Source organism: Ictalurus punctatus, unplaced genomic scaffold, assembly GCF_001660625.3.
Source record: "Ictalurus punctatus breed USDA103 unplaced genomic scaffold, Coco_2.0 Super-Scaffold_100046, whole genome shotgun sequence".
Lineage (NCBI taxonomy): Eukaryota > Metazoa > Chordata > Actinopteri > Siluriformes > Ictaluridae > Ictalurus > Ictalurus punctatus.
In genome coordinates this window covers 1,735,436-1,749,892 of record NW_026521087.1, presented here as the reverse complement: position 1 = coordinate 1,749,892, position 14,457 = coordinate 1,735,436, and the positions used below count along the sequence as shown (strand labels likewise).

Here is a 14,457-nt window from a genome sequence, read left to right as displayed (position 1 = left end):
GTCCTATGTGGTGGTGTAGTGGCTAGCACAAGGACAGATTTAGTGATTTGTCGAATCCTAGACAAAATATAGGCATGGGGACCACATTTCAGTGTTTTAACATCAATATTTAAAATTTCAGCTTATGTTATTTAGCATTAACAGCAATAATCAGACGTGTACAGGGCCAAAAAGTGGCCCTGGACTTTCTGGCCCAGAGCGGACCACCACACCCAGTCCAATACGCCACTCATGAAGTAAGCATTCTGATGGCATTTTTAGAAAAAACATAATTAATTAGCAAAAAGTAAAAATAAAACTTTCTTAACTATAAGTTTATGCAGCATTTTGGGGGCCCTTGCTAGCTCGGGGCCTAAGGCAATTGCTGCCCCTTCACTTGTCCATTTGCTATTACTATATTAATATTTACGAGGGGCATCTACACTCAGATTGTGATTTTGCTTTGTGCAGGATAATAAAATACATCAAAAAGGCACTCGGGATAAACATTGTGTACATGGACTTTTTAATAATGCTGTAAAATGATTAGCAAAAGGAGACTTCATAATCTTGCTTACAAATCAGAATATATAACTTCAAATAATAATAAACACAGGAAGACATTTCTGTAACCCATCATTCACAACAGCCTTTAAATCTGTTTGCTTGTTCATCTGTAATAGAAAAAAAATTATACATGCATACAAAAATAAATTTCCAGCCCAGCTACACATTTGAGGTTTCATGCTAACTGCAGTTCTACCTGCTTTTTATAGTTACAGGTGTGAGTCACATTTCTTCTGTCATATTCTGCAGAGAGCATAATAAAGCACACCCTTCTTCTTTTTTCCCCTGGTTTCACAAACAAGGCTTAAGCCTAGTCCCAGACTAAAATGTATGTTTGAGCTGTTTTAACTGAAAGCTACTTGCACGGACGGATCTTAAAACACGTCAGTGCCATTGTTTTATCTCAGGATGTGCACCAGAAATATATTTTTCTAAGACACGTTTATAAAAGCTACTGAAATGTCCTAATTGATCGAAGGCCTAATCCTGGCTTAATGTAAACCCTGTCTGTGAAACCGGGCCTTTATCTTCTAGTGAAGGAGAAGAACATTCATTGAGCCTGTAATAAACTTTAAAACAATGTTTAAATAGTAAAAAATTAAGGACACTAATGTAGTAACCGCTGAAAGCATCACGGTGAATATAGTCACAAACAAGGTCAAATATTTCACAAGACCTTGAGCGGGGAAAGTTGTGACTTTCACAATATAACATCCTCTACACAACACCAGCAACGATGAACTAAACCTGTTTTGAGACCAGGAGCTATGCTGAAAGAAGTGAGAGCAGCACCTTGCACAGGAAGAATCTTTCCTCCCACTCGTCTGATACACAGAGGCCACAGACTCTAATAAACAAAGTAATAACATGTTTAAATGTAAAATCACTGAACACAGGATTAAATGTCAAATTCTAATGCTGCTGTTCATTCCTGATTCATGTAGTAAATATTCCTGAAGGAACAGGACCATTGTACAAAGTCACCACAAGCTGGACCACGAACAGAACAGAACAGCAGCAGATGTACATGATACTAAACTCAAACTTCAAACTAAAAGTGTTCCTATCTAAAACTATTTCCTCTCTCTGAAGTGAACCTGACGGAATAAAGCCATGACTCAGAGCTCTTACTGTTGTGCAGTGTGTTAGCGAGATCTGTGTGGTTCATGTTCTTCAGGACGTGCAGTGTGATCTTCAGCGCTCCGTCTCTGACACTGTGCAGATCCTCCTCATCCTCCACCTCCCTCTCAGTGCATGCTGGGTAATCTGGACTCAGGAGCTTCCTAAACCTCTTCAGCTCATTCTTTATCAGAGTGATGACTTTGTGTTCCAGCTCCTGGTTAGAAACACACAGGAACACATCTAAATATTATAATGTTACACACTGAGAGATGCTTTTATTTTATGAAAAGAATAAAAGTCTTTTTCTATTACCACAGTTACAGCTGAAATTCTGTCTGATTACCCATAATGCTGCCGCACATCAATAAATCAGTAAATTGTCATGATCTTAAATAAAAAAAACCTGCAACCTACTCACACACAAGTTACACACATTAAAAAGACACGCACCTTGAATATGGAGTCCAGCTGATTTCTGCTGAGGTTTGATTTCTTCTGTTGTAGTCTGTGAAGAAATAAAACACGATGTAATATAGACTATATGTATTCATAGTTGCACAACACACACTAATACATACAGAGACAGATATTTAACACTATCCTCTTAACACAATACACTGATTTCAGGATTTCTCACTGACACTAACATGTTTATGAATAAAATAGTGATCTAGTCATTAATGTCCAGGTGTAAATGTTGTTGTGTAGCACCACAGACCCTCCAGCTCAGGGACTGCAGGCTGAACTGAACTCTTAAAGCAGTTTTCCTCACTGCCAGTCCGAGAGCTGCAGCACTGCACAGTTTAGTGTTTTACTGCTTCAACACCTGATAAAGATCATGAAGGGCTTCAGAATGAGACCAGTGAGTTTGATCAGGTGGAACACTGCTGTAAAACACCTCACTGTTCTGACCTCACATCAGGAGAACTGGCTCCGTCTCTGAAGTTAACTGGATGATGCATTGACCAGTCACTCTTCATGGACACACAGCTGGGTTCTGGTGAGTCTGATCTCTTTCCCTCCATCATTCTAGAATTAAACAGAAATATCAGCAATAATTAATACTCTGCTGTCTCAGCACTGTTACACAATGTGTTCATCATTAAACACCAATAATTCCATCTTTTTAATTCAGCTCCAGTCTGCACACTTATTCAAACAGGAGACACGCCCCATACCTCAGGAATTACACTGATGTCAGGAGTCCCAATCACAGATAACTGACTCAGCTGGGTCTTAAAACCTGTAGAGTTCACTGACTCAAAGCTACACTGCTCTTAACCTCCACATTACACAGTCCTTTTTACTCTTCTCTCAGTGAATGATTTCTCTAAACTGTTCTTGGATCAGATCAGTGATATATTCACTGCTATTAAACACCTTAAACCAAAGTCTAGTTCCTCTGTTAACTAGTGAGTGTTTAGAGATACAGATCTGTTCCATGAGACGATGTGTATTTATTGCTGGTGAATGGAAAAGTAACTCACCTCTCGTCTCTCTTTAAGTCCTGTTCTCCAGACACACTCATGTTGGAGGTCATGTCTCCTTCTCCAGATTACAGCAGGACACACGTTTACTTCACTCCAACATCGGTGTGTTAAATCAAACCCTGTATCAGCACAGAGTTCACTTACAGGAAATAGTCTCTGTATCAAGTCATAAAACAACCTGTGTACATTCAAACTTCAGTACAAACCCACAAAACTCTTCTGCATCTAGTGTACATATAGTGTTTATATATTATAGCTTTAGATGTAGATACTCACTGTGTTTTTACTCCTGAAATGGTGTATTAAATGAAGATTCTGACTTTCACGTTCACTGTCTACCTGTTTATTCTGCAGAGGGGGAGGGGTACTGAGGTAGGGTAATAGACATGGATCAGACAGCTTTCTGATCCATGGAGCTGAGGCCTGCAAATACTGAAAGTAAAAGCCTGAAAACACTGCAAATACGGAGAACAGAATTAAAAGTCTGGTAAAAGAGATCTGGTAACAAAAGCATTTCAACAAATACTTGAATGGTTACATAAAAAAAATAAAGTATATTATCTTCATTAAGTACTTTCCATATACGAATAAGATGTACTTAACGTAATGATTAATAGTATAGCAAATGATAATAGTTTGAGGTCCCTCAAAAAGATATTTTAGACTCTGCTCCTAGGTAACTTCATGTGTTCCCTACGTGGCCTCATCTATTTCACTCGAGAATATCCACAAATAGGGAAGAAGATTACAAAAATAAAGGTAATGTATACAATAATTGTCGTGAACGGGTTTAAAAAAGGGGAGAGAGAATAATAGTAATCATGTAATATTTCTTGGCTAACTACCACAAACTTGGAACCGAATACCCCTTCAAGGAAACTGCCGTTCCTGAGTTTGGACACACGAGGGCAGTCAAGCTCCATCCAGCACAACGCCGCCTGAAACAGAAGGTAGGTTTGGGCTATTTTACACTGACGCAGCTCATAAGAGTTATTACTGTGCATTGTCTAGTTTTCACGTATCGAGTTCAATACACGGAGCTTCTGAACTGTTTAACAGCATCATCATTATGATTTAATTTTTAAAGAACGCACCCTCTTCTCTAGACATGGAAATGTTGGGGTTTTTTAAGTTTACATTGTCACACAGCAGCTGTACACATATCTGGATATATTATTTCAATGTCCATTCTTAAACACAGATGAACAAACAAAGAAACTAACCACATGAAAAGGTTAGATAGACCAATGATTAAATACTACTCCGTTCAAATGAATACAGACGCCTGCTCAGATACCACAACGTTTAAAAACCTCGACATTCGCGGCGTCATAAAGGGAACAACCGTCAAGCCTACCATCAGGGAACTTATAGAACTCTGAATGTGACGTCATAACGGATCTTATGGCTCGCTGCTCTGATTTGACTATATATGTCTGTGCGCGCGCGCCGGGGAGACTGACCTAGACACGGTATAAGGACAGCACACAAACACATTTAAAACATATTAACACATTAACATTATATCATGTACATAGCAGTATAGTTATCATAATAAAGTACACAAATTTACTGCTAATAGTAACATTATTAATGTCTTTCTAATCTTATTAGTCATTTCATTCTCATCACTGCTCCTACATAACTTCATGTGTTCCCTAGGTGGCCTCGTCTATTTCGCTCGAGAATATCCACAAATAGGGAAGAACATTACAGAGATAAAGGCATAAAATTGCTTGAATGATAAAAAGTCAATAAATACGAAATCACTAAATAACTTTAAAGGGTTTATTTTCTACAGAACATGAATACAATCCTTTCACTCAAAATAGGACTCCCCGCTGCAGACCCTCTTCCAACGTTTTCAAAAAAGCTCCTAGTGTCATATCTAGCAACTTTTTAGACAAACCTTAGCTACTTTCTGTAGAAGAGAATGGCCAGTACTGCCCGGTGAGTGTGAGGTCCTGCTTTCCCCCCGGAGACACGCCTCTCTCTGTGGCTACTCTGTTCAGTGAGGGGCAGAGAGGAGCAGCACATTCATTCACTTCTAACCATAACCTTCCTGTCAGCTCGAACCAGTCTGTCCATTCTCCTCTGTCCTCTCTCATCAACAAGGTGTTTGTTTTTCTCCACCATTCTGTGTAAACTCAAGAGATTGCTGTCTGTGAAAATCCCAGATCAGCCTCTAAAATTCTCAAACCAGCTCGTCTGGCACCAACATTCAACCATCATCACTGAGATCACTGAGATTCTGATGTTTGTGTGAATATTAACTGAAGCTTACTGAAATACTTACCTGTATCTGCATGATTTTATGCATTGCACAGCTGCCACACGAATTAGTTAAGTTCTTTTTCAAACACATCCTGCAAAAGCAAATAAGATCGGCACTCCAGCTGCTTTGAGTAGCCTAACGCAAAATGTATTCAAAATACTATTTTTCCTAAAACAGATCATTAAGAACTCCAAAACACCTGAAATTGGATTCAAGGCACTGTATACAGTGTTACCACCACTGAAATCACCATTTAATTACATATGCTTCAACAGTTAAAATATACAATAAATAAATAAATACATTATTATTATTATTATTATTATTATTATTATTATTATTATTATTATTATAATTATTATTATTATTATTATTATTTTTATTATTATTATTATTATTATTATTATTATTATTATTATTATTAATAATAATAATAATAATATGTGTAATTTATGTAATTTATATAGCTCCTTACTCATAACCAATGTCGCTTTACAATTACAATGTTTCAACAAAACATGGAACATGCGGTAGACTAGATTTGAGAAAAAATATGATTTATAGTTTACAAAGAAATATTAAATTTCTCATCAAAACATGATTTCACTGCTTATGCTAAGCTTAATTTACACAAGTTTCTAATTACAAGATTGAATTATATAAAGTGAGCATGATCAATTCATGTAGTATTAATGTAAACCCATTACATTATGAAATCTTGGGGGATGTTGGCACTGACAGGTACTATAACTATAGTATTTAAATTAACATGATTCAAAGGTGTGTGATAGAATAGCACAGTGTTTTAATAAATTCAATGCTAATGAATATTAGGTGCTATTATTACTGAATATTATCCTAGTGTCTAATATTATTTTTTGAGAACAGTTTCATATTGAAATACAATGAATCTGCACATTTTAACAGTTCAAATGGAGAAGTTATTAATGTTTTGTCACAGTAATGATTCTGTGTCTCACTGCCAAAAATGAAAAGCTCTTAACTCTGAAAGTCAATTAAACAATGTTTGAAGGAGAATCTATAATAAATGTATCATCAGATGACTAAAGGGAATGCTGGATGATCCGTCACATCAGTTTTAGCCTGACATTTTTGCTTTTGCGTCACACATTTGTACAACAGTTTTTATGAATCAGACATTGATTCATAAATCAGTTATCTCGCTGGATAAAACCTATACTTATATTATATATGTATATATTTATGTATGTATAAAATGTAAATGGAAGCTTTTTGCTTCATGTTTTTTTTTAAACTTTTCTGTAGACTGTCGTTTGAGTCAAACTTATTTGCATTTGAAGAACACAAAGTGCATTTGCCTTTTAAATAAACTAAATAACCATTTAGTGATACACCAAGTGGACAGCTCAGAGTTTAAAGGGTCAAAGAAATGACTTTCTGATCTATGTCGAAGAAGGTAAGAAATTCTGATTTCAAGTATCAAACAGATTTCAAGTATTTTTAAAAATCTCGTTTTACAGTACACTATGATTGATTTAATATCACTTGTAAATTGTCATCATTTAAAAAGACAATACCTTTTATAGATTAAAAACACAACCTATCAAATGTTCCTATAATGTATATTTTTTGCGCAGGGATATGCATTTTCTCACTGCAGTCGATTCTGACCCATCAGCAAGGTAAGAATACAGTATAGTAGAATACAGAAATACACACATACACACACACACACACACACACACACACACACACACACACACACACACACACACACACACGCAAATGTCTGAGACCACATTGAAAATCTGGATTTTTTTTCTCTTACATTTTGAAATAAATTGGTTTTAGAATTTATTAATATTTTAAACAAAGAAAGTAAATGTTTAATATTTTGGATATATATATATATATATATATATATATATATATATATATATATATATATATATATATATATTTAAATTCTGCAACTGTAAACATTAAGAAACTCTGAATCTCTTGTAAATATTTTAAAGATTGTACTTTTTTATTCATTAATTTTGTATTGAAGTTGTAGTCAATAATACAATTTCGAATGAAAATTCTAAAATTAAATAATAAAAAAATGCAAAATAGAAACATTTTCCACTAGTGCTCTCAGACTTTTGGCCCCGACTGTGTGTGTGTGTGTGTGTGTGTGTGTGTGTGTGTGTGTGTGTGTGTGTGTGTGTGCGTGCGTGCGTGTGCGTGTGCATGTGTGTGTGTGTGTGTACGTAAACAAACTATTAATGAAAATAAAATTTTGTGTAAGATAAATGAATGAATAAATATGTTCCCTTCTCCCCTCCAGTCGATGTGGCCTTAGGAGGAATAGCAGTACAATCTTCTTTACATTAACAATTATCCTGCTTACTTTGCTATCGACGACAACAGAGCATCTAACATGAATTTCAACTCGTGTGATTACGGCTGCTCCTAAGGCCATACAGACTTCATATGAATCCATAATGAACTTTTTCACACTAACTGTTGTTACCCAGATGAGGACGGGTTCCTTCTGAGTCGGGTTCCTCTCAAGGTTTCTTCCTCTTAAAACATCTTAGGGAGTTTTTCCTCGCCACCGTCGCCACTCAGTGTCTTGCTCAGTTGGGATAAATTCACACCTTTAATATCTGTATACCATGTTGATATTTCTGTAAAGCTGCTTTGAGACAGTCTATTGTAAAAAGCGCTATACAAATAAAATTGAATTGAATTGAACTTATGTTTATAGCCAAAATGCTCCACTGTGTGTAAGGGGCAGGGGAAACTGGTGCAAGCTGTTCAAAAGGTTTAGTTTAATTTAAGTTTGTCATTATATGCTGTACCTGCGCGCTTGCAGTGTAAATTCTGTCGGAAGTGACATGTTAGTAACGAGGACACGTTGCTGGTCACGCGCGGTGTAGACGCGCTGATACAGAGTGTAGCGCGAGTAAGATCTGTAATGTCTAATTCAAACATTATGATCAAAAGTAAAATAATGTCTAAAGACACCGAGGAACAGAAACCACAAGGTGCAGTGAAAGTGAGTTTTTATTATTCATTTAGGACTATATATATATATATATATATATATATATATATATATATATATATATATATATATATATATATATATATATAGTATTTATGCATTATTTTTTTTATAGATGCACAAAAAGCACCGAATTAAACTATAGTCCTAAATTAATAATATATATTCTGGTGTGTGTGTGTGTGTGTGTGTGTGTGTGTGTGTGTGTGTGTGTGTGTGTGTGTGTGTGTGTGTGTGTGTGTGTTGGGTTCTTTTCTGTTTTGTACAAACAGTTGTGTAAAGTTTTACTGTGAAGTTTATATTTGTTACACTCAGTTTGTGGACTTTATATTAAATAAACAAAAACAAATGGTACTGAAAGTTCGCTCCACCCCATACGATTAATCAAAAAAATAATTGCCCAACTAATAGTAATAATAATAATAATAATAATAATAATAATAATAATAATAATAATAATAATAATGCTGTTAAACAGTTCAGAAGCTCTGTCTATTGTCCTTGATACGTGAAAACTAGACAATGCACAGTAATAACACTGATGAGCTGCGTTATTATTATTATTATTATTATTATTATTAATAAGCTCATAGCAACACTGATGAAATACACATACAGTACAAAAAAACCACACACACAAATAGAGAATGTGTTTAGCATTTTGTTTTTACATCTGCACATAATTTAGTCTGCACATCGTTTAGCAGCTGATTTAGAATTAAAAATGTCATGTATAAGTCTACATAATGAGTCTTTATTGGTCACATATGCAGTAGAGCACAGTGAAATTGTTTTCTTCACATACCCCAACATGTCAGGAAGCTGGGGTCAGAGCACAGGGTCATGATATGGTGACCTGACCTTCTGATCAGTAAACCAGAGCCTTAACCTCTAAGCCACCTCTGCCCCAGTGGTGAGAGAAACATGAATGTTCATAGCATCTATTACTTCTTACCCCACTATTTGCCAAATAATACAAATATAGACTTATAAACACCGCTATTAAAAGCTTAATAAGAGAATACTGCAATTTTTGGGAAATTGCCGTTCCCGAGTTTGGCCACACGAGGGCAGTCATGTTCCATCCAGCACAACACACGACGCCTAAAACAGAAGGTAGGTTGTAGGTATTTTACTATTACTACTACTACTTCTAATAATGACCTCAATCGAAGTAAATAAATACGTAATGAAAATTGTTGTCTATATAGCTGACCTCATTTTTGTACACAGTGAGTTAAAGGCGCACAACTATCAGAATCCCAGTTCATAATTGTGTTTGATTGGCCAAGTAGAATAAAGTGTGCGAGGAGTCCGACTCTTTTTGAGCTTATTGGACATTACGCATTGCTGTAATTATCTCATTGGCACTACTTAATTGCTCATAGTTTATTTGACGAATGCAACTGCTGCGACATATTTTGCCAATCTTAAGCTCAGCCGTCATTCTGGAGGCGCAGTTTTGGTTGATGCATGACATTTAGGTTCAAACACAGTGTGTACATCGACTGTAACACAGATAGTGAAAATGGAAATGTGAAAAGAGAAGGCCAGTGATTAGAGAGAGAGAGAATGGGGAAGAAGAAGACGTTAGCAGGTGAAAAGCAGTGCCTAGTGTTTGTTTTAGAAAAAGAGAGCTATTGTGTGACCGTTGGTGTAAGGCCCGCCTCCTCGCCTGTTCTCAACTAGGTCCTGTCGAGTGTGGATAAATAGGTGGGCGCTGCGCGAGAACTTTTATTGAGTGATTTGACTTCGGGAGCAGCATCATGTCTGGAAGTGGCAAGGGTGGTAATTAATACTTTCTTTTTGCAAGTGGTACTCTCGTTCGTAATTTGAAACTAAAGACTTTAACGACATCAACAACAAAAACACCTTTAACAAGGTGATAATTATCGCCACCCGGGGTTCGGTATGTCACCCCGTGTGGCCTCCTCGCCGTCGGCGGGGAGGCACTGGGTCAGACTACGTTACAGTGGAGAAGGAGAAGCGCCAGACAGGTCTGAAGTCGGAGTAAACCTTTTAAGTAGTCAATGGATATCGACTACAGATGTATACTCTTTTATTGCAATGCCTAACAGAAAAGAGTATGAAATATGTTTTACCAAAGAACAGGCACTTCAAACATTTTCTCAAATTTTTAATAATAATACAGGAAGTGAATTCTGGAAAAACTGGGAGATGACTACATCAGCTCCCCAAGACGTAAAGAGCATTGTAGTAAAGTTTTGGACTGGGAGAATCGCTGACTCGGATGTAGAACAATACCTCTTAAGGTTTGGTGAGATACTGAACCCTGTTGACAAGCCGCTGGACCAGTTCGGGATATGGTATGGAGTCAGGAGATATAAAATAAAACTCAAGAAAAACCACGACGGAAGTATATTCCAGATACCAAACTCCATTTCCATGGGACCATACAATGGAACGATTACATATCCCGGCCAAACAAAACGATGTTTTATATGTAACGATTCCGACCATCAGGCAAAGGACTGTGAGAAAACAAAGTGCTGGAAATGCGGAAGCTTTGGCCACAAAGGAAAGAGTTGTAGAAATACACAAGTATGTAATTTATGTAATGAAACTGGGCATATATATTTTCAATGCCCAAATTCTTACAGCTATAAACTAAGAATGCCGAAAAATCAAAAAGACATTGACCAGAATGCAACACAAAACGCACATAACACAGAAACCAAAACAAACGGCTAGCATGCTAGAAATCACTTGCTCACTTTCATTCAAACTGAAAGCATATGAATAGATGGTGAAGAGTAAATAAATTTAAAGTCTAGATGAAAAGAACAAATGTTGAATAAAAGTTGACTAGGTGGGTGGGAAACAGTCAGTAGGAAAGTAGGAAGAGCTGAACAGAGCAGCAAAGACAAGAGTAAGACATTGTTAGTTGTAGGGGAGAAAGCATGTCCAACAAGAAAATGTGATTATAGGTGTAGGTCAGAAGACTCCTTCTGTCTTTGCCAGTGTCAGGGCTTTGCCACTCGTACGCAGCGCTCCGCTCGTGTAGTCCCGGGCCAAACAGGCACGCCTAGTTAGCACCAGCCAGCCCATCCGGCCTCCTCCTCTTTAGCTCGGTCGGATTCCTCCCTGACCCTAACAAAACACAGTCACCCTAATGCCCTTTATCCCAACTCCGCTATTGCCTTGTGTGTGTGTGCGTGTGTGTGTGTGTGTGTGTGTGTGTTGTATTCTATGCTGCTAGAGCATTCTTTTGAATGACTTCGTGCTGCTGGAACACTGTTTTGAATGACTACATGTTACTACAACAGTATTTAGAACTTTTACGTGCTTCTAGAACCTTAGTTTGAATTTCTACATGTTACTAGAATACCATTTTCAGTTACTTCCTGTTGCTAGTCTTAATATGAATAACTTTGTGCTGCTAAAACCCCATTTTGCATTGCTCAGATTATACAAGCCCGAGAAACCGTGCTACAACCCTGTTGAGATTTACTCATCTCTGCATTTATCAGACTGCTAGAATTACCCAAAAGCCTGAACATTCGTGGGAGAGCAGCACTTCAGAAGTGCCCCCCCCCCACTCTCTCTCTCTCTCTCTCTCTCTCTCTCTCTCACACACACAGCAAGAGAGAAAGCGAAAGAAAATAGATTGCTCTTTGTATGAAAAGTGGGTGGCTCTTAAAAGAGCCGTTGGGTTGATGAAGACGGCGGTAACGCGCTTCACTTGGAGCTGGTGTACTTGGTGACGGCCTTTGTGCCCTCGGACACGGCGTGCTTGGCCAGCTCGCCGGGAAGCAGCAGGCGCACGGCGGTCTGGATCTCCCTGGAGGTGATAGTGGAACGCTTGTTGTAATGAGCCAGACGAGAAGACTCACCGGCGATGCGCTCAAAAATATCATTCACGAAGGAGTTCATGATGCCCATGGCCTTGGATGAGATGCCGGTATCAGGGTGCACTTGCTTCAGGACCTTGTACACGTAGATGGCATAGCTCTCCTTCCTGGACTTTCTGCGCTTCTTGCCTCCTTTGCCGGCCGTCTTGGTCACGGCTTTCTTTGATCCCTTCTTGGGCGCGGTCTTGGCTGGATCGGGCATGATGCTGCTTGTCGAATAAACGAACAGAAAATGACTAACGCCCGCCTCGCGCCCGCTCTATTTACAGACCCACATGCTAATGACGTCCACACAAGACACCTTTTTTTGATTGGCCAAAATTCGATACCTCCTCCTGCATGGCGCCTCATACTGCTCCTCCCTCCTCCGCTACGCTTTGTTTCCCTTCCCGCCGTTGTATTTACAGTGCAACGTGCACTATGAAAAAACAATTGGCTTGAAAAAAATTATACACATATACATATATACACACACACACACACACATATATATATATATATATATATATATATATATATATATATATATATAGAGAGAGAGAGAGAGAGAGAGAGAGAGAGAGAGAGAGAGAGAGAGAGAAATGCGGAAGTAAGTTTCTACTAAAACCGTCTTGTAACTCATTTTAAACACGTTATAATATTTAATACTGTGCATATAAATGTATTTTAAAAAAAATAAAGATGTGCAAAAAAACAAAAATAAATTCTTTTTATGTACACAGACAGTTCTTATCTATCACTTTTACTACTTGTGTAGAGCGTTTGATACCTTATGCTTGAAAAAACAGAAAAAACTTGACTTCCCCACTTTTCTCTCTCTCTCTTATATATGCATGCATGCGTGCGTATGAGAAAGAGAAATATAGAAGTTTCTACTAAAATCATCTAAATTGTTTTAATCAAACAAGTTACAATATTTAATATATATGTATCTAATATTGTATACTGTACAATATTATATATAATACAATATTTAATATATACGGAGTTATATATATATATATATATATATATATATATATATATATATATATATATATATAAAAAGAGAGAGAGAGAGAGAGAGAGAGAGAGAGAGAGAGAAAAAAAAGAGATTTGTATTTTTTATTACAAAAAAATACAAATAGATCTACCACTTATGCTACTGCTGTACAGCGTTTGATGCCTTATGCTTCACGAAAGAAAAAGCCTCCCCCCCCACACACGGAAGAGCTCTTTTTCTAGACATGTGGGTGGCTCTTAAAAGAGCCGTTGTGTTCGCGTCGTTCGGTGTTAGAGCGTTTAACCGCCGAAGCCGTACAGGGTGCGTCCCTGGCGTTTCAGGGCGTACACCACATCCATGGCGGTCACGGTCTTTCTCTTGGCATGCTCGGTGTAGGTGACGGCGTCGCGGATCACCTTCTCCAGGAACACTTTCAGCACACCGCGAGTCTCTTCATAGATCAGACCAGAAATACGCTTTACACCACCACGCCGAGCCAGACGGCGAATAGCCGGCTTGGTGATCCCCTGGATGTTATCGCGAAGCACCTTGCGGTGGCGCTTAGCGCCTCCTTTGCCGAGTCCCTTACCACCCTTGCTTTTTTTTTTTTTTTTTTAATGAGTTTTATTGAAATTATACAAAATTCACAATCTTACACAAGTCATATTCAGAAAGAAAGGGAGAGAAAAAAACTTACATAGTCAAAGTACAATTACACGCAAATAGAGTCCCACACTGAAGAGTCTTTAAACCAAGATGTGCTGCTTTTTAGTCTTCTTAGCTCTTTTTGAATGTCCTTGAATACAACATCACTGGATATAAACGTTTGATTTATAGTCATTCTGGACCTTGTTTTCCAGAGTTTAGATTTAGTCAAACATATTATGAACCAAATGAAGTCATGCTGAGTCTTGCTACAATTTTCTTTAAAAATGCCATAGAAAATTGAGTTCATATTTATTTCTATATTGAGACCAATGATTTTTAATTTAGCCCATGTTTCTTTAGCGCGATAACACTCTAACAGGAAATGTTCGAGTGTTTCCTCTTCATTACAATTAGGCATCGGGCATTTACTGGTTTTTACAAAACAGCTCCATTTTACAACCGCTCTTACTGGGAGCCTTCTTACA

The 14,457-nt window shown here is 37.5% G+C and overlaps 2 protein-coding genes across 3 annotated transcripts; both read right to left on the bottom strand.

Annotated features, from left to right (window-relative positions):
• Positions 1-488: 488 nt before the first annotated feature.
• LOC108261803 (uncharacterized) lies at positions 489-3,636 on the bottom strand. 2 transcript variants are annotated; one of them, XM_053678560.1, is made up of 6 exons: positions 3,435-3,636; positions 3,156-3,314; positions 2,581-2,697; positions 2,119-2,173; positions 1,678-1,882; positions 489-1,393 (listed from the first exon to the last, which is right to left on the bottom strand). In XM_053678560.1, the coding sequence occupies exons 2-6, from the start codon at positions 3,206-3,208 to the stop codon at positions 1,077-1,079; spliced, it is 747 nt and encodes a 248-aa protein (XP_053534535.1). In that variant the 5' UTR covers positions 3,209-3,314; positions 3,435-3,636; the 3' UTR covers positions 489-1,076. The 2 variants fall into 2 exon arrangements, with proteins under 2 accessions (XP_053534535.1, XP_053534534.1); XM_053678559.1 differs by having other exon boundaries at positions 3,156-3,277.
• Positions 3,637-12,062: 8,426 nt separating this feature from the next.
• On the bottom strand, positions 12,063-12,562 carry LOC128630028 (histone H2B-like). The gene has a single exon (XM_053678609.1). It carries the CDS (start codon positions 12,542-12,544, stop codon positions 12,170-12,172), a length of 375 nt encoding a protein of 124 aa, XP_053534584.1. The 5' UTR covers positions 12,545-12,562; the 3' UTR covers positions 12,063-12,169.
• Positions 12,563-14,457: the final 1,895 nt, after the last annotated feature.

What these genes read in the sequence shown, in the direction of transcription:
- LOC108261803 (XM_053678560.1), bottom strand. Translation starts at nt 3,208, where the DNA reads ATGACCTCCAACATGAGTGTGTCTGGAGAACAGGACTTAAAGAGAGAC. An exon ending in AGCTGGACTCCATATTCAAG is followed by an intron (nt 1,883 to 2,118) that starts GTGCGTGTCTTT and finishes GTTTCTAACCAG; the next exon opens with GAGCTGGAACACAAAGTCAT. An exon ending in CGCTAACACACTGCACAACA is followed by an intron (nt 1,394 to 1,677) that starts GTAAGAGCTCTG and finishes TTTGTTTATTAG; the next exon opens with AGTCTGTGGCCTCTGTGTAT.
- LOC128630028 (XM_053678609.1), bottom strand. Translation starts at nt 12,544, where the DNA reads ATGCCCGATCCAGCCAAGACCGCGCCCAAGAAGGGATCAAAGAAAGCC.